The following is a 20,186-nucleotide window of genomic DNA, read 5'->3' on the forward strand; positions in this document are numbered from 1 at the left end:
GGCTGTTCAAACCCACCAGCCACTCCTTGGAAGGAAGGTTGGGCAATCTACTTCCATAGTGATACTGCCTTGGAAACCCAAGGAGGGGTAGCTATCATTTGGGTCAGACTTGATGGCACATAACAACAACAACAACATTAAAAATTTTAAGTAATAAGCATAAAAATTAAACACTAATTACGATTGATTGTTTCCCCAGAAAAGATGGAATTTAACTCACAATACAGCCTTCTATAAAATATTAGGAAGTGTCATGACTGTTTAATGTAACTTTGCTCCTGTTACGTAATTAACAAAAGTTTGATGTTTTAGACTTATGGTATCCCTGCAAGTAATTGTTCTTTTTCTTATTAGTCAAGTCCCTTAATACCTATATGAAACTAAATCTCCCCATGTGCCTCCCTTAATGCTGCTGTGGGGAGATTAAACCTCAAATTCATATGGAAATTTATCTAAAACACTCCAGAACAACTACTTTTGCCCATTTTCACCTACTATAAGTACTTTCTCTCGGAAGGAAGATGGGGCAATCTACTTCCGTAGTGATACTGCCTCGGAAACCCAGGGAGGCGTCCCTATGAGTCGGGTCTGACTCGATGGCAAATAACAACAATAACAACAACATAAGTACTTTCTATACCATTACTATGTTTTATTTTTCTTCACAGTATTTATCACTTTTTGACATCATAAAAACCAAAAAGACCAAAGTCACTGCTGTCGAATCGTTTCCAACTCATAGTGACCCCTCCTTGGGTTTCTGAGGTGGTATCTCTATGGAAGTAGATTGCCCAGTCTTCCTCCTGAGGAGTGGCTGGTGGGTTTGAACCACCAGCCTTCTGGTTAGCAGTCAAATGCCTTAGGTACTATGCCACCAGAGCTCATACAATGTATTTATTCATTCATGTATAAATTCCATGAGGGCTGGGACATTGACTGTTTTACATACCACTTTATCCCCAACTCTTAGAATTAATATTTGTTAAATGCCTAAACGTAAGCATTTAACAAATATTAGTTGACTGAAAGAAGAATGAGTGAATGACTAGTATTAATTCTAAGTGAATTTTCAGAAATAGACTGTAGTGGCTTAAAGAAATACATAATGCACAGAATAAAATTAAATGAGCAAACTAGGATAATTGAAAAATAAGAATAGGAAAAAAATTGTTACGGTTGTTGTTGTTGTTGTTATGTGCCATCAAGTCAGACTTGACTCACAGTGACCCCTCCTTGGATTTCAGAGGCACTATCACTATGGAAGTAGATTGCCCCATCTTCCTTCCGAGGAGTGGCTGGTGGGTTTGAACTGCCAGCCTTCTGGTCACAAAAATCTGTAATGTAAAATTCCACAAATATATAAAATATTTGGGTGAAACCTTTGGGTGTGCCTAAAGAAAGCAGAGGAAGGTAGTCCAGTGAAAAATGAATGAAAATGTCCTGGCTGTGAAGGGAAGCCACGCTGTTTTGGTGCTTAGCAGTTGTTTCTCCTTGGGTCATACTGAAGGACACTGTGTCATGTCCAGGCGAGACGGGAGGGCTCAGTTCGTGTGCTTTGTGCAGTGTGCTATGATTGTATGCTGACTATTTCAGAAATCTCCCTGCTTTTTCCAAACTTGCTTTTCAAAGAGTTTCTTCCCCTTTTCTTTTCTTTTCGAGTACAGCTAAGCTGATCAAAATGTTTGAAAAAAGATGTGTCTGAATTTCTTCATAGCCCTCTTTCTGTTTCAGTTCAGTTTTCATTATGTAACATTAGCTTCTTGAAGCCAAAAAATAATTTCTCTCTTAATATCTGGCCTATGGTTTTCAAGTTGTTTACTCACTATGCATGTGTATATTTTAGCAAAATTGATTTTATTACAAATTAAGTCAGTATTAAAGGATCTAGACCAGAACTTATCATTTTTGTTTCTCAGATATGTATTGAGTCAAGCGTTTATCTTGAAAGTGTCATTGATGCATTCATTGTTTTATGTTTTTTGCCCTACTGGCCTTCTACTTCCAACTGCTTTCTTTCCAAAACTTTGGGATTTACTGTGATACAGTTGAAAGAATGTTGAAACATTATAACAAAAGACATCTTTTGCCTGTTTTAATCTCATATTTACAAATATAATTTCTAGTTAGGAAAGTATCCATTTCTGCTTCTCTCACTTTTTTATTTGGAGCATTTTTTAGTTGTCAAGATGTTGAAAGAATTTTATGATGAGTATCTTTATGCCCTTAACCTAGTATCACTAGTTATTACATTTTTCTGTTTGCATTCTCTCTGTGCATTCTCATGTGCTTGTGCGCAGGTATGCACACACACGCACACGCACACGCACACTATCTCAATTTTTTGTTAAACAGTGTGAAATGAAGAAGTTATGACACTTCACCCTGAGTGTTTTTGCGTATATATTCTAAGAACAGGGGCATTCTGCGTAGCCACGATACCTCATCACATCCAGTAAATTTAACATTGATATAATAATATGGTGTGTATTAGTTGCCTTTATATAACAAACTGTCTCAATAGTTTATGGCTTAAAATAGCAATGGTGTGTTTTGTTTAATGATTGTGAGTGGTGGCTGGGAGGGTCTTGGCTGGTCTTCACAGCACTCAGTGGGTGGGAAGACTAGGCCTGGGCTCACGTGGGATTTGAAAGATTCCTTCTTAAATGTGGACTCACTTTTTATTATTGATTCCTTTTGTGATAATCTGATTCTTCAGAAGCCCTATGAGAGTATTTGAGAGCTCTGATAGTGTAGTGCCCAAGGCATTTGACTGCTAACCAGAAGGCTAGAGGTTCAAACCCACCAGCCAGTCCTTGGAAGGGAGGCTGAGCAATCTACTTCCATAATGATACCACCTCGGAAACCCAAGGAGTGGTCGCTAAGAGTCGGATCCTACTCTGCGGAAGTGAGTTTGGTTTTTTTGTTTTTCGATGAGAGTATTTAATCATAGCCTGTGTTAACTATCCATCTCAATCTCTTTTAGGAATATCATAATGCATGAAGGTAGCTGGGGGGTCTCTCATACACACGTGCCAACGGAATCTCGGCCAGGACATGTAGCCCTGATTGCTGGATTTTATGAGGATGTCAGTGCTGTTGCCAAAGGTATCGTCTATTTATACAAGTATATTAAGTGGAAAATTTAACACTGAATCATGTCACAAAGTTAAAAGGGTTCTTTGAAATACTATTTTAATTTTTTTGTTAACTTTTTATTGTGATTTGGGTGAAATTTACAGAGCAAATTAGTTTTTCATTTATCACTTCATACACATTTTGTTTCATGACATAGACTGTGATCCACACAGTTTGGCAGCACTCTTTCCACTTCCTCTCTGTGTTTTCCCATCTGTCTTTCCTTCTTATCATTTCCTGCCTTGTGAAGTTTGTCTCTGGGCAAATCCTACTCTTTTGACCTTATATGTTTGATTGTTCTAAGGAATGTATACTTCCCTGGTTTCATTGTTCACCTTATATAGGTGTCTATTCTTTGACTGATGGTAGAGCCACAGGAGTGAGTTCATTTCTAGGCTTGAAGGGTGATAAGGACTATAGTCTCAGGAGTTCTACCAGTCTCTTTCAGACTGGTAAGCCTGGTCTTTTTTTATGATTTTGAGTTTTCTTCCTTATTTTTCTCCCACTGCATCTGGGACGTCCTGGTATGATCCCTTTCAAAGTGGTTGGCTGTGGTACCTGAGCACCATCTAGTTCTTCTGGTCTCAGGATCATGGGTGCTGGGGATCGTGTGGTCCATTAGTCTTTTGTTCTACTTATTTCTTTGTGTATTTGATTTTCTTTACTCTTCTTTGTTCCAGAGGGGGAGAGATCAGTAGCTTCATTTTAAGTGGAGGCTCACCAGCTATTAAGACTCCAGTTACTACTCACCAAAGTAGGATGTAGAGCATTGTCTTTGTGGACTATATTATGCTAGTTGACCTTGATGTCCCTAGAATATATGGTCCTGAGCCACTAGGTCCATAGACCCTTTCCCTCAAGGTGTTTGGTTATGGCTAAGAAGTTTCCATAACTTTGCCCCCTGTGTTCTCTATTGTATGTATGGCTATATTTGCAGCATGTATAAATACATATGTTGAAATATTCTCTGTCAAACACATGTATATATTGTGGTAAACTGTGGTCAATGACATGAGACAAAGTATATGTGAACTGCTGTATGGAAAGTGAATGTGCTCTGTAAATCTTCACCCAAATAAAAATTTAAAAATAAATAAATAAATAATAAAAAAACCACATGTATATATTTGTGGTATAGTCCCTTTCACCTCCCAACATCTGTTCAGTTATGTGTCTATTATGTGTCCACTTGTAGATTATTATTATATTGTTTGTGGTAGTTAAGGTTGTGTGTCAACTTGGCTGGGCCTGATTGAGTGGCTGGGCAGCTAGATGTAGTTATTCCCCATGGTGAGACTGGTCATCAACTCCATGGTGGAATCTACTGGAGCAGCTGAGTAATGTGATTTGCTTCCAATATATAAGGAGAAGTTTTGAGAAAGTTCGCAGCTTTTGGCACGCTTGAATCCTGCATGTACCTGAGTTATTGTTCAACAGCCTGCCAGACATGTTGTCTGCTGATCTTGGGATTCTTAATGTACTTGAATCAGTGGCCTTCTGTGTGGTTTGGTAGTATTGGGACTGTGCCTTTTTACTTGTCGACCTAGGGTTTGTCAGCCTCAGCAGCCAGCAGCTGCCTGAGTAAAGAAAGCTTCCAGCTTCAGTGGGCTGGGAGCAAGAGGCAGAGCTGAAGCCCAAGGTTGAGGCGCTTTCACCCAGCCCCTAGAGCTCCATATTCTGAACTCGGACTTCTAGCTTCCAGAACCTTAAGAGAATAAACTCCTGTTTGTTAAAGCCACTCATTTGTGGTATTTCTGTTATAGCAGCACTACAAGACCAAAACCCTGTTAGTGCAGGCTTGTGTATGTGGTAGTATTTACCTCTGTTCCTTTAACTCTTTGCTCCTCCCACAGTCTTCCTTTGCCTTGATAATTTTGTGCTGACCTCCCCCTTATTGCATATTGCCTTCCCCTTCACCCAAGTTACTATGCATCCACCCTGTTCTGAATGATTTATTCTCCCGTCCCCTCCTACCCCTGGTAGCTGTCAAAGAATGTTTCTTTCTGTGTGAAAACTTTTTCTTGACTTTTTGTACTAGTAGTCTCATACACTATTTGTTCTTTAGTGATTGGCTACTTTCATTCAGCATAATATCCTCCAGGTTCATCCATGTTATGATGTGTTTCACAGATTCATCATCATTCTTTAACATGTAGTATTCCATTGTATGTATGTACCATAGTTTGTTTATCCATTTATCTGTTGTTGGGCACTTAGGTTGTTTCCATATAGTGCTATGAGAGACAAACATGGGTGTGCGTATATCTATTTGTGTCATGACTCTTATTTCCATAGGGTATATATCTGTGTTGTTGTTGTTGTTATGTGCCAGTGAGTCAGCCCCAACTCATAGTGACCCCTCCTTGGGTTTCCGAGGCAGTATCACTATGGAAGTAGATTGCCCAACCTTCCTTCCGAGGAGTGGCTGGTGGGTTTGAACCACCAGCCTTCTGGTTAGCAGTCAAGTGCCTTAGGCACTATGCTACCAGAGCTCCTTCCTTGAAAGTAGTATGTTAAAATGTCCTACTATTATTGTGGAGTTATCTATTTTGCTTACCACTTTTGTTAAAGTTTGCTTTATGTATTTTGGAGCCCTTTCTTTGGGTGGTTAGATATTAGTTATGGTTATGTCCTTTTTTTGGATTGTGGTTTTAATCATTGTGTAATGACCTTCCTTGTGTCTTACTCTGGCTTTTGCCTTGAAGTATATTTTATCAGAAATAAATATTGACATTTGTACTTTTTCTTTGGTTGCCATTTGCATGATAAATGTTTTTCCATCCTTTGATGTTTAGCTTATTTTAGTCTTTGTGTCTAAGATATGTACACAGAATATTAATAGATCATGTTTTCTTATCTATTCTGCTATTCTCTGTCTCTTGACTGTGCATTTAATCCATTTACATTCAGTGTAATTATTGGTAGGTATGAATTTATTGCTGTCATTTTACTGTGACTTGTGTGTATATGTGTGTGTGTATGTGTGTGTGGTATTGTTGGTTTCTTTGTTCCATATATTTTTCTGTACTGAGTTCATTTTGTTTACATATTTTCTTCTCATTTACCTTGTTGATGTTATTCTAGTGTTTACTGAAGTTTTATGAATTTCTTCTTTTTATTTTGGTGAAGTTTATTAATTTTCTTTGAAGTTATTGTGTTATTTGTTATTACCTTCCTAAGTTTAAAACATTCTCTACTATCTTGATACCGTCTCAACTTCTCTCCATTTCCCAGAAGAACTAGATGGTGCCTGGCTACCACTGTCAACCACTTGGAAGGGGATCTATGTAGCAGATCCTGTATAGAGAGGAGAACAATGTGGAACAAAACTCAAAATCATTTGGAGGAAAAAAAAGGGGGGGGGGGCGACCAGGTTTGCTGGTCTGATAGAGCCTGGTGGAACCACTGAGACTATGGCCCCTAGCTGCCCTTCAGGTCTGGAATTGAACCCACATCTGTGGCTTCCAGCCAAACAAAAGACAGGCATATGAGTTGAACATTTACCTGAGGTAGACACACTCCTTGGAGAGAACAATCATGGGAGAAAGAAGGGCTGCTTATGCACAGGGAGACAGCTCAGGGGGCAGGAGTGCATGGAGGGATGGATACAGGGAAGAGGTAACTATGGGGAGGAAGTGGGAGGGGAGCTGTTGCATTGTGGTAAATTGTGGTCAGTGTCATGAGACAAAGCGTATGTGAACTGCTGTATGGAAAGTGAATTTGCTCTGTAAACTTTCACTCAAATCACAATAAAAAAAATAAAAAGAAAAACTGTCCATTTGGAAATTCTGTAATGACACCGTTTTTAATGGGGTGGGGGAGTTGTCATATCTTAGAAATTGGTATCTTTGGTTCTCTTTTTGTAGTCTTACAGGTTTGTTTTATTTTGGACACTTCTATCCCTGGATTGTCCTATGTCTGGATCTCAGGTGGTTGTCTGCCATTGTTGGTTCTCTGTCTGTGGGCTCCCTTAAGCATTTCTCGTAAGATTGGTCTGGTTTTTGTAAATTCCCTTAATTTCTGTTTTTATGGGAATGTCCCAATTTCACAGTTTTATTTGAGGGACAATTTTGCCTAATATATAGTTCTTTGTTGGCAATTTTTTTCCTTCAAGGTTTTACATATTTCATCCCACTGCCTTCTTTACATGGTATCTGCTGAGGAATCAGAGCTTCGCCTTATTGGTTTTCCTTTGTAGGTAACTTGTCATTTTTCCCAAGCTGTTTTCAGGACTCTTTCTTTGTTTTTGGTTTTGGAAAGTTTGATAAGGATATGGCTTGGTGATTTTCTTTTGGGGTCTATCCTGTTTGGGGTTTGTTGCTCTTCTTGAATGCATATGTACTCATCTTTCATGATATTAAGGACATTTTCTTCCAACAAATCTTCAACAATTTTCTTGGTGCCTTTTTTTTTTTTTTTTTTTGGCTTCTTTCTGTTGTGGAAATCCAATAATGTGTAAGTTATTCTTTTTTTTTTTTTTTTTTTGGCTTCTTTCTGTTGTGGAAATCCAATAATGTGTAAGTTATTCCTCTTCATGGTGTCTCACATAATGGTTTTGTTGTTGTTGTTATGTGCTGTTGAGTCGGACCCAACTCATAGTGACCCCTCCTTGGGTTTCTGAGGCAGTATCACCATGGAAGTAGATTGCTTCATCTTCTTTCCGAGGAGTGGCTGGTGGGTTTGAACGGCCAGCCTTCTGGTTAGCAGTCAAGTGCCTTAGGCACTATGCTACCAGAGCTCCCACATAATGATTAGCCTTTCTTAATTTTTAAATTTCTGTACTTTTTTTTTTGGATTGTTCCTTTAACAAATTAGTATTAGGAGATTTGTCTTCAGTTTCAGTAATTCAGGTTGTTCAATTCTACTCCTTTGCTCTTCTAATGCATTATCTTTTTCTAAAATTTTAATATTAATCTTCTGGATTTGTATTTACTGTTTTTATATGGTTTCTAGTTTTCCATTCATTTTTTTCAATTTGTTCTTGTATTATTTTCCTGAAATTTTCTAGAGTTTTTTTTCTAGAGTGTTTTTACTTTTTCTAGAGTGTTTTACTTGATGTCTTTCTTTATCTTTGAATAATCTTAAATTTAATTCTTTTGAATTCCTTATTGGATACTTCTGTTACACTTTCTTTCCTCAGGAAAGGAAAGGGTGGAAGGAGCAGCATGGTGGTACGTTCTGGCAGCTGCTGGGCTTGATGTCCAGTCCTTGATGGCATACTGTGCCGACTGCAACGGTGGAAAGGGTAGGGCGTGTGTTCTGTGGTGGTGTTTGCTGCCAGCTGGGGAGGTAGTGGGCTTGTGGCACAGGATGTTTGTATGCACATGCTGCTGAATGTGTAGGCAATGAGGGTTCAACGCCTGATTTGTGGGACTCTGCACCTCCAAATGCATGGATGTGTGGATGTAGGGCCTGATCCATGATAGCGTGGTTCGCCTACTGCAGACTCAGTGGGCTTGCTTCTGTGTTCAGAAACAGCCCACCTCCAGCCTCTGGGGGATCAGAGCAGAGGGGGCCATGGTTCGTGGGGAGGGGGAACGTGGACTGGGTAGACTACCAGGATGGATAGGGATGACAGACCAGGGGAGTGTCACTGGCTGCTGGATGGATGGGGGTCAGAATGCTGCTTGCAGAAATCCAAAACGGCCACCTGTGCCAGGCCAGGTGACAATTCACCACTCTATAGGTCTCCTTGTTCACTGCTCATTCAGTTTCTTTTTCTAAATGGTATTTGATCTACTTCTTCATCCTTTCCTCAGGGTTCCCAGATTATCATCTGTATCTGTTTCACTTGGTTTCTTGGCTCTTTGTTGCAGAGGGTCTGGGTAGCATATCTGCCTAATCTGCCATCTTGCCTTTGACTCCTGCTTTGAAATACTTTTGATAAGAATTTTAGCATGCCTTGCTCCCATGAACACAGCCTGGTACTAATTTTGAAATTAAGCTTCAGTGTTTTGTCATCCTGTGCTATTGATAGAGGGTGATTGGTCTAACCTAGGGATCTGTGGTTTTCCTAGATGTTACCCTCAAAAGTTCAAAAGTGACTCTGCATTTTAGTAAGAAGTAAATGATCTCTTTATAGGTTTTCTTTTGTTTTAAATTGTGAAATAATACACTAACATAAAATCTGTTACTAGTTTTGTATTTGTTCTGTGACTAATACGTTTTTATTATTTGAAGAATATTTCTTTAGGGGCTTACTTTGCCATGTATATATTACTACTGTTATAAGTACTTTTTTCCCCCTTCTTTATCTGAAGGATGGAAGGAAAATCCTGTGGAATTTGATTCTCTTTTTAATGAAAGCAAATACACATGGAGTTGGGGAAGCCCAGATATCTTACCTATGTTTGCAAAAGGTAAGAGTCATTTATTGCATTTCCTCATGTAGTAAATAGTAAATTTATATGCTGATTTTTTTATATCATAGGTAATTACTCTGCCTTACTGATTTTTGAGATACTTATTTTCACCTTTTCTCGTATCTGAAATAGGAAAGTGTATTGTAATGAACGCAACTGCAAAGGTGTGAATGTCAGATTGGGAGTGTTTTATCCTTCTTAGTTGTACTAGAAACATTGGACATCATACAGTTCATAGTATCATGGATTCAGTGAAACAGTATACGGCTCTACCATTATTACCTGTATAATCTCGACAAGTTTGATAACCCCTCTGAGCTTTGATTTTCCTTCTTGTAAAATGTGATGATAATAATTTTATCTCATAGCTTTGTTTTGAGAACTAAATTAGATACTCCATGTAAAACGTTTACATGATAAATTATTTAAGAAGTTAACAGGCATGATGAATTGACTTGTGTCTCCCCAAAAAATGTTTCAGTTGGCTGGGTCATGATTCTCAGTGATTGGCAGTTATGTAGTGATGTTATCATTCCCAAGATATTCCCAAGATGTGATCTGATGTAATCAACCAATCACTTGTAAGGTGATTTAGGGTATGCTGCAACACATTTACTCAAGTCACAGCCCTGATCTGATCTAAAGGGAATTATCCTGGGCTGTGGTCTGCATCACCTTTTATCTTACAAGAGATAAAAGGGAAGAGAGGCAAACAGAGAGAGGGGTACCACCAACAAAGAAGAGTGAGGAGCAGAGCATGCCCTTTGGACCCAGGGTCTCTGCCCTGGGAACCTCCTAGACCCAGGGGAAGACTGATGATAAGATACACAGAGATCTCCAAGGATGCTGGGCCCACAGGGGTTGAAGGGAGACAAAGACCTTCTTCCAGAGCTGACACAGACAGACAGCCTTCCCCTAGAGTCAGTTTCCTGAATTCAGACTTCTAGCCTCCTAAATTATGGGAGACTATATTTCTGTTTTTTGAAGCCATCCACTTGGGGTATTTCTGTTATTGCAGCACTAGAGAACTAAGCAGATATTCACATAAAGATGTAAAAATTAAAAATTACATTTATAATTCCGATTTTAATATATTGAGGGTTATGTCATTTGGATTTGTTGTTCTTGTTCATGTGTGTGAATCTGGCAAGTATTAGAACATACCTTGATTGTTGTTGTTGTTGTTATGTGCCGTCAAGTTGGACCCGACTTATAGTGACCCCTTCTTGGGTTTCCGAGGCAGTATGTATCACTATGGAAGTAGATTGCCCTATCTTCCTTCTGAAGAGTCATATCTTGATTAGAAAACATATATTCTTATAATAATTGGATTCCATTTCAGTTTTATGACATTAAATGCTTTTTTAGTGGTAGCAGAATGATTGGTCATTTAACTTAATGGAAAGATTTTGTAATGTTTTACTTAACCGTGGATATAGTACTCATAATGATTGGAATCATTGGAAAATATTGACTTATTCATCCAGTTATTATATGTCCTGAAAATAAATACACATTCTAAATTTTATATCTGATGTTCATAGAACATTATCACACTGGTAATGCTGACAGAACCTGAAACTGCTTGCCATTTATATACCCTCTTCTTTGGAAAGCAGTTTGGCTTTGCAGGGGCTGATGGTGATGAGGGCATAAAGTTTCAGTGGCTTGTCTTATCACACTTCCTACGTCTGTCTACAGTTGATGGGACAGGAACAACACGTGAATCAGAGACAGTCCAATTGGAATGTTCCATTTCTTATGGTAACCAGCACACCCACACAGATCTTTACGGGGGATATGGGAAGGAGAATGTCTGAACTGTGGAGGAGCAGATATTAGAGTTGAGCTGATGTTGTAACACATTGTCCTTACTTCACCACATCTCTTCCTTTGAGACCTGCAAGAAATTATCTAACTGAGAAATTCACTAAATTGATTAGATTCTTAACAGTGTCTTCCAAATGTCTAAGGTTAATATATATAATGGTTGACCCACTTCAATCTGTTTAGCAATACGTGGTATTTATTCCTCTAAAAATGTGCAAACCCATTGCTGTCAAGTTGATTCTGCTGACAGTGACCCTACAGGACAGAGTAGAACTTCCCCATGGGGTTTCTGAGGCTGTAATCTTTACAGAAGCAGACTGCTACGTCTTTCTCCTGAGGAGCAGCTGGTATGTTCAAACTGCTGACCTTTTGATTATTGCCAGTCACTTTAACCACTGTGCCACCATGGCTTCTTAGTTCCCTATATTAAGAAAAACTAATATTTTTATGCATATTCTGTAGATAGGAGAAGTGAAATATTTGAAGCTTTTTTCTTGCTTTAAGATGTTTTATAACCCAAATAATTTCTTTGTTTTAGATTGTAATATCCTAAGAAGCACAGATTCCTTGAATAGTTCAATTTGTACAAGGAGATAAACGTTGATGCTTATTTTTGTTTGTCACTTATCAGCAGTGTGACTTTGCCAAGTTAATTAGCTTACATATACTTTATCTGTAAAATCAGAATATGTTATTATGGGGATGCAAAGCAACAGCATATGTTAAAGTGTGTGGCAGGATCCATGGCACATGGTCGATCCACTAGGTGGATGTTTGTTATTCTCCCCATCTTGTGCCTCCCTGTCGTCACAGAGAGGACTTTGTGGAAAGGTACGATTACTCACAACACTCTTTAAATGACTATCTCATATTTTATCAAAGTTTAAAAATTATTTTTTGAATTTATTTTCTCCAAATATTCAGGTGCTAGCGGAGACCATGTTTATACACATAGTTATGGTGCTGAACGAGAGGATTTTGGTGCCCATGATGCAACAAAACTAGATACTTGGGTTTTTGATAATGTTAAGGTGAGTGTTTTTAATGCGGTTATTACATAACACACACATTTGTACCCAACGTATCAGAAACCAATGTATTAGTAAATGTATCTTAGATATTTTTCTTCTTACATCAACTAATTATTACATCAACTAATAATTAATAGTTCTGTATTGCAGTAGGCTATTTTAAAAATAGTGAATTCTAAGAAATTATGCGTTCCATAATAACCAATTACAGAAATCAAAGAAGTCATTTTTAAAAGATCCTATTTTAAATACCTGTTAACCACAATAGAAAGAACCCTACACTGGGAGTTAGGAAACCTCCATTCTGCTCTTTGTTTGGTCACTGCGGGTAAACCTTCTTGATCTTGAATTTATTCGTAGAGCAAGCCTTTTGTAGTAGTGGGGGCATCTGAGATGTCTGAAAGCCCTTTGAAAAGTACTGTTCAAATGTAATGCATATACAACAATATAAAGTAGGCAATTTTTAAAAACTATTTTTATCCTGAATAAAAGATTAGACAAGCGAAGAAAAGTTAGCTGAATTGTGCTTGTAGAAATTTTTGAGATGGTGTTTGTTTTGTTATGTATATTTACACAAGTTAGCAAATTAGTCATTGTCTTAGTTGTTCAGTGCTGGTATAACAGAAATACAAGTGGATGCCTTCAACAAGCACACATTTATGATATTCCACCTTTTGGCCACTCAAAATTCATGTCCTTGCCACATGCAAAACACATTCACTCTATTACATCATCTCAAACGTTTTAAATTGACTCCAAGTCCAGATTCCATCCTGGGCAAAATATATCTTCATCTGTGGATTTAGAAAACAAGATATCTGCTTCCAAAATACAATGGTGGGATAGGCACAAAGTGACATTTCCATTACAAATGGACAAATTGGTGGGAAATAAGGGCACCAAGCAAGTCCAGAGCCCAGCAGAACAGTTTATGTTAGCTCTCAAGGCTTGAAAATGATCCTCCACTCTCTGAGACCATCTTGGCAATGGCCCTGCCCTCCAGACTGGGCGTTGGCAGTGGTCTTTGAATTCTGGGTGGAGGCCTGTTTTGGTTACCTCCTGCCACTCTTACAGAAAAATTACAAATGGGTGGCTTTAACAAACAGGAGTTTATTCTCTCACAGTTTTGGAGGCTACAAGCCCAAGTTGAAAGTGCCAGGCTTTAGGGGCTGGGTGAAAGCCTTTCAACCTTGGGCTCCAGCTCTGCCTCTTGCTTCTGGCCCACTGAGGCTGGAGGCTTTCTTCACTTAGGCAGCTGCTGGCTGCTGAGGCTGACAAACTCTGTTGTAATATAAAAGATCGTGCAGGCCACACCCCACGGAAGCTCCTCTTAGATTGGATCACGTCTGTGACCTGAACATGTTGCAGTCCTACCTAATCCCCTTACAACTGATTGGCTGTTCACATCAGATTACATCATTGGGGATGATTACATTATTCCTTTACTGCTAAATTATATCATTACATAACTGCCAAACCACTGAAAATAATGGACCAGCCAAGTTGACACATTATTATTTAAGGCTGGACCATGGATAGGTGGGTGCATGGCTCAGGGCTTCTAAGGTAGCTTTATTTAAGGCCTAGCCCTGGATAGGCAGGCACGTGGCTTGGAAGTGAGCAGAGCAGTTCTGAACAAGTAAGGGAGACGAACTTGTCTGTCAGTTTGTTGTCCTCTGGTGGCTTGTGCTGCTGTGAGGATAGAGGCTATGCTACCAGTATTGCAAAAGGCCAGCAGGGTTACCCATGGTGGACAGGTTTCAACGGAGCTTCCAGACTAAGACAAGACTCAGAAGAAGGAAGAGGCCATCCACTTCTCAAAGACTTGGCCAGTGAAAACCTTATGAAGAGCAGTGAAACGCTATCTGATATATTAGTGGAAAATTTTATAAATAGCTCTGAAACACTGTCCGTTATAGTGCCAGAAGATGAGGCCATCAGGTTGGAAGGTGCTCAAAATATCACTGGGAAAGAGCTGACTCCTCAGAGTAGTAGAGACAGCCTTAATGATATGGATGGAATAAAGCTTTCGGGACCTCCACTGGCTGATGTGGCATGACTCAAAATAAGTAGAAACAGCTACAAACATCCATTAATAATCGGAACATGGAATGTATGAAGTAAGAATCTAGGAAAACTGGAAATTGTCAAAAATTAATGGAATACATAAAGATTGATATCCTAGGCATTAGTGAGCTGAAATGGACTGGTTTTGGCCATTTTGAATCAGACAACCATATGATCTACTATGCTGGGAATGACAAATTGAAGAGGAATGGTGTGCATTCATCATCACTGCTAAAGGGGCAGGGAGGTCGCATCTTCTGACCTCCTCTAATTCCACAAGAGGAAAACAGAATCACCATCAGTAGCCCAAGGCCTGTTCCTGCAGGGGCAGACATGCTGCCTCCCTCCAGCCCTTTCAAAAATCCTGACACCAGCAGTTCCTCCCACAGCACTCATCACCTCTCTGCTAGGTTTGATCGTTCGCTACAGTGGCCTCACAGAACTCACAGATTATAGGGATTATTCGGGAAGCACCAAGCTACAATTCAAGTTCTGGAACAACACTCAGTTTCTCTTAGCCCACCATCTCTTAGCCAACAGTCTCTCTTCCAGCAGTGCTTGTCTCTCAGTGTCTCTCTCAGCAGTGCGTGTCTCTCGGTGTGTCTCTTTCTCAGCAGTGCATGTCTCTCAGCAGCACGTGTCTCTCAGGAGCGTGTTTCTCTCAGAAGCATGTTTCTTTCAGCAGTATGTCTTTTCAGCCAGCAATCAGAGAGACGACTTCTGCCTCTAGAAGGGCTTCTTTTGAGCCTAGCAGAGTAGCCATTAACCCAATATCAGAATTCTGTACACCTGAGAGAGAGCAAAGTTCCCAGAAAATTACGTTGTGCTTCTCCCAGCAGAAATACTCCAGGTAGATTACTTTAACAATCAGGAGCTATTCAGTTGCTCACAGCAAATTCCACCACGAAGTTTACAAAGACTTATGGCTAGAAAAGCCACACTATGTAATTTACTACATTGCAATCACAAAGACTGTTTCAAGATCTATCATGAAGTACAATGCTGTCAGTGATAGGATGATATCCATATGCCTGCAAGGAAGACTAGTTAATACTACTACTATTCAAATCTATGCACCAACCACCAAAGACAAAGAGGAGAAAATTGAAGATTTCTACCAACTTCTGCAGTCTGAAGTTGACTGAATATGTGATCAAGATGTGTTGATTATCACTGGTGACTGGAATGCAAAAGTTGGAAACAAAGAAGTGTCACCAGTGGTTGGAAAATTTGGCCTTGATGATAGAAATGATGCTGGAGATCGCATGATAGAATTTTGCAAGATTATTGACTTACTCATTGCAAATACTTTTTTCAGCAACATAAATGACAGCTATACACATGGACTTCACTAGATAGAACACACAGGAATCAGATTGACTACATCTGTGGCAAGAGGTGATGGAGAAGTTCAGTATCTTCAGCCAAAACAAGGCCAGGAGTTCACTGTGGAACAAAGTCAACTGCTCCTATGCACGTTTAAGTTGAAGTTGAAGACAATTAAAACAAGTTCACAAGAGCCAAAATATGACCTTGATAATATCCCTCCTGAATTTAGAGACCATCTAAAGAATAGATTTGATGCATTGAACACCAATGACCAAAAACCCGAGGAATTGTGGAATGACATCAAGAACATCATCCATGAAGAATGCAAGAGGTCATTAAAAAGACAAGAAAGGAAGAACAGACCAAAATGGGTATCAGAAGAGACTCAGAAACTTGCCCTTGAATGGAGAGTAGCTAAAGCAAATGGAAGAAATGACAAGATAAAAGAGCTGAACAGAAGATTTCAAAGAGCAGTTCAACAAGACGAAATCAGTTATTATAATGAATGTGCAAAGACCCGAAGTTAGAAAACCAAAAGGGAAGAACACGCTTGGCATTGCTTAAGCTGAAAGAACTGAAGAAAATATTGAAGCCTTGAGTTGCAATCTTGAAAGAGTCTATGGGCAAATCTTGAATGATGCAGGATGCATCAAAAGAAGATGGAAGGAATACAGAGTCACTGCACCAAAAAGAATTGGTTCATACCCTCTCACTGATCTGCCTGGAGAAAATGGCCTTCTTAATATGCCTATCTGGCACCTGTCTATCAGTTTCTCATATTGTGGTGGTCTGTGTGTGTCAGTGCTTCTGGAAGCTACACCACCAGTATTTCAAATACCAGCAGGATCACCCATGAAGGACAGGTCAGCAGAACTTTCAGACTTTTTAAAAAAGACTCAGAAGAAAGGCCTGGTCATCTAATTCTAAAATTTAGCCAGTGAAAAACTCTATGGATCACAATAGAATATAGTCCAATATAGTTCTGGAAGATGAACTTCCTAGGATAGAAGACACTCAAAGCACACAGTGACTGTAACAAAGGACTTGAGCATAAGAATGAAGATAGCTCAGGACAGGACAATATTTCTTTCTGTTATACATAAGGTCATCATGAGTCACATGGCCAACAATAAATCCATGGTTGAAGGATATTGTGGAGATTACACTTGTATGCTTCATTCAGTCTTAAACAAGATGCCTGTCAGTGAGTCTTTTTCCATGTTGGAGGTCCACAAAGACCTCCTTCCTGCCTTCTACTTGTTCCCCTGCCTCTGTTGCTCTTATATTATTTTAACTCAACATATCATGTTCCAAACCCTGTAAGTACATCATGTCATTTAATTTCATCTTTACCACACCCCTATAAGGTAGATATTATTATGTCCAGTTGAGGACACTGAAGCTCAGAGAGGTTGTGTAACTTGTCTAAACTAATCCATCCAGAAAGTAGAGAGTCATAATTTATTTTCAGTCTCCTTACAGCATACTGTGCTGTCTCCTTTCATCGTCCATCTAGAAGGCCACCCCAAGGGTACATCCTCCTCTACTAGGGGAACCTGATGTCTTGAGCACTCCCAGCCCTGTTAGGGATATGAATTGGTTTATCATCATTACTGGCCCAGGGACACAGCCACAGACTCAAATAAGGTTACATTTCCTGACAAACACAAATTGATTTTTTTAAAAGCATCAGAACAAAGCTGCTCTACTAAGCCCTCCATGAAGGTGCAAATTGCTAATCTGATTTGAATGTGTCACTGGTTTCCTTGGGCCTCATCAAAATGTTTTGATACAAGAATTGAGGAATAATAAATAAAAGTTTCTGATATGAGCTCTACTCATATGTGAGCTTAAAATGAATTCTTAGTTGTCTATTGTGGGAGCCAATTTCTGTATTTTAAAATGGGGTTGGCAAGCAAGACAGGATCATACAGAAATGAAACAATAAAATCAAGAGTAGGTATTAATTAAGGACCTGGGATTTGTCACAGTCCAGTGACAAAGGAAAGATGGTAATAGCACTTCTTCCAAGAAAGACAAGTTGGATTATTTTTTATATAAGTTTCTGGAAAAATAATTTAATTTTGACACCATCTCCACAAATCAACTGGGCTTATCTTTCTCCCATGGAGAGTAAAGATTACCCTTTTCTGGCCAGAGGGAATCTCATTTCCCCTATCCTTATCACTTATTAGAAATCGAAATATTGTTTCAAAGGGATGTGTTTAATATTTCAGACTATATAATGTGTCCAGCACAAAAGGGCAGCATCAGTATTCAGGCGACAGAGATGTGGGAAGAGATGGGAAGGGGTCCTGAATCAAATGGCCAAAGATTTCTCTCGAATCTATCCCCTCCTTGTGCTCGGAGGCTTGTTGACCAACTATCTCCTCATTCTTGAGCTTCCTCAACTCTTAAAATAGGTAGAAATACTATGGGGATTTCTCTCCCCCATTCTACACTATAGATTTGTTCCAATATGATGGTTTTTAGCATCTACCGTGTAAAGCAACTTTGAAAGGGAAGCTTGGCAATCTATTTTCCAAAGGTCACAGCCATTGAAGTCTCTGTGGAGCACATGGAGTTACCATGAGTCAGAATCAATGCCACAGCAAATGTTTTTCTTTTTCTTTTTTCTTTTGAGTGTGAAGCAAATTCCCTTTCTTGTTGATTTTGGTCATCTAGAAACTAAAATGTGTTACCACCAAAAACATCACCTTGTAAAATGGGTGCAATTTTCTGACAAGAAAATGAAGACCTTACCAGGCATTGTTGTTGTTGTTCTTTGCCGTTGAGCCAGCTCCAACTCATAACGACCCCTCCTTGGGTTTCCGAGGCAGTATCACTATGGAAGTAGGATTGCTCAACCTTCCTTCCGAGGAGTGGCTGGTGGGTTTGAACTGCCAACCTTCTGGTTAGCAGTCAAGTGCCTTAGGCACTATGCTACCAGAGCTCCCTTACCAGGCATTAGTGATTTGAAATGGACTGGCATTGGCCATTTAGAATGAAACAGTCATATTGTTTGCTATACCTGGCATGACAAATTGAAGGGGAATGGCATAACATTCATCATATAAAGAATATTTCAAGATCTATCCTGAAGTACAGTGCTGTCATTGCTAGAATAATATCCATATGCCTACAAGGAAGACCAGTTAATACAATGATTACTCAGATTTACACATCAACCATAATGGCAAAGATGAAGAAAGTAAAGATTTTTCACTAAGTTCTGCAGTCCAAAATTGACCAAACATGCAATCAAGAAGCATTGATAATTACCAGTGATTGCAGTATGAAAATTGCAAACAAAGAAGGCTCAGCAGGTAGAAAATATGGCATTGATGATAGAAATGACAGCAGAGATAACCTGATAGACTTTTGTAAGACCAACGACTAATTCACTGCAAATACCTTAAACATAAACAATGCCTATACACGTGGACCTCATGAATGGAATACACCAGAATCAAATCAACTACATCTGTGGAAAGAGATGATGGAGAAGCTCAATATCATTTGTCAGAACAAGGCCAAGGGCCAACTGTGGAACAGACCAAGTAGAAGCTGAATCAAATTAAAACATGCTCATGAGAGCCAAAACATGACCTTAAGTATATACCACCTGAATGTAGAGATCATCTTAAGAATAGATTTGATACATTGAACATTATGACCAAAGTTCAAATCAGTTGTGAGATAACATCAAGGACATCATACATGAAAAAAGCAACAGTCAGTTAAAAGACAGGAAAGGAAGAAAAGGCCAAAATGAATGTCAGAAGAGACTCTGAAACTTATTCTTGAATGTAGAATAATTAAAGCAAAAAGAAGAAATGATGAAATAAAAAAGCTGACAGAAGATTTCAATGGGCAGCTCAAGAAGACAAAGTAAAATATTATAATGAAATGTGCAAAGAATTGGAGTTAGAAAAACAAAAAAAGAAGAACATTCTGGGCATTTCTCAAGATGAAAGGACTGAAGAAAAAACTCAGGGCTCAAATTGCAATATTAAAGGATTCTAATCTACTTCCATAGAGAAACCGCCTTAGAAAGCCAAGGAGAGGTCGCTATGAGTTGAATCAGTTCAATGGCAGTGAGTTTGGTTTTGTTTAGTTTATGGACAAAATATTGAATGACACAGAAGTATCAAAAGAAGATGGCAGGAATTTACAGAGTCACTGTACCAAAAAGAATCATCGACATTCAACCATTTCAGTAGGTAGCATATGATCAAGAATCAATGGTATTGAGGCAAGAAGTCCAAGCTGCACTGACAGCATTGGTGAAAAACAAAGTTCTAGGGGTTGATGGAATACCAATTGAAATATTCCCACAAATGGATGCAGCACTGGAAGTGCTCACTCATCTATGCCAACAAATTCAGAACACAGCTACCTGGCCAACCAACTGAAAGATATCCTTATTTGT

The 20,186-nt window shown here is 39.1% G+C and overlaps 1 protein-coding gene across 1 annotated transcript in view; it reads left to right on the forward strand.

Moving 5' to 3' along the window:
* LOC103192548 (GPI ethanolamine phosphate transferase 1) overlaps window positions 1–20,186 on the forward strand; it is a 148,783-nt gene that overhangs the window by 1,076 nt on the left and 127,521 nt on the right. The window contains exons 2-4 of the mRNA XM_007935543.1: window positions 2,984–3,105; window positions 9,396–9,494; window positions 12,252–12,358. Coding sequence (XP_007933734.1) covers window positions 2,984–3,105; window positions 9,396–9,494; window positions 12,252–12,358 — 328 coding nt within the window. The remainder of the gene's footprint in view (window positions 1–2,983; window positions 3,106–9,395; window positions 9,495–12,251; window positions 12,359–20,186) is intronic.

Source organism: Orycteropus afer, unplaced genomic scaffold (assembly GCF_000298275.1).
Source record: "Orycteropus afer afer isolate SDZICR_OR568_19922 unplaced genomic scaffold, OryAfe1.0 scaffold00029, whole genome shotgun sequence".
NCBI lineage: Eukaryota > Metazoa > Chordata > Mammalia > Tubulidentata > Orycteropodidae > Orycteropus > Orycteropus afer.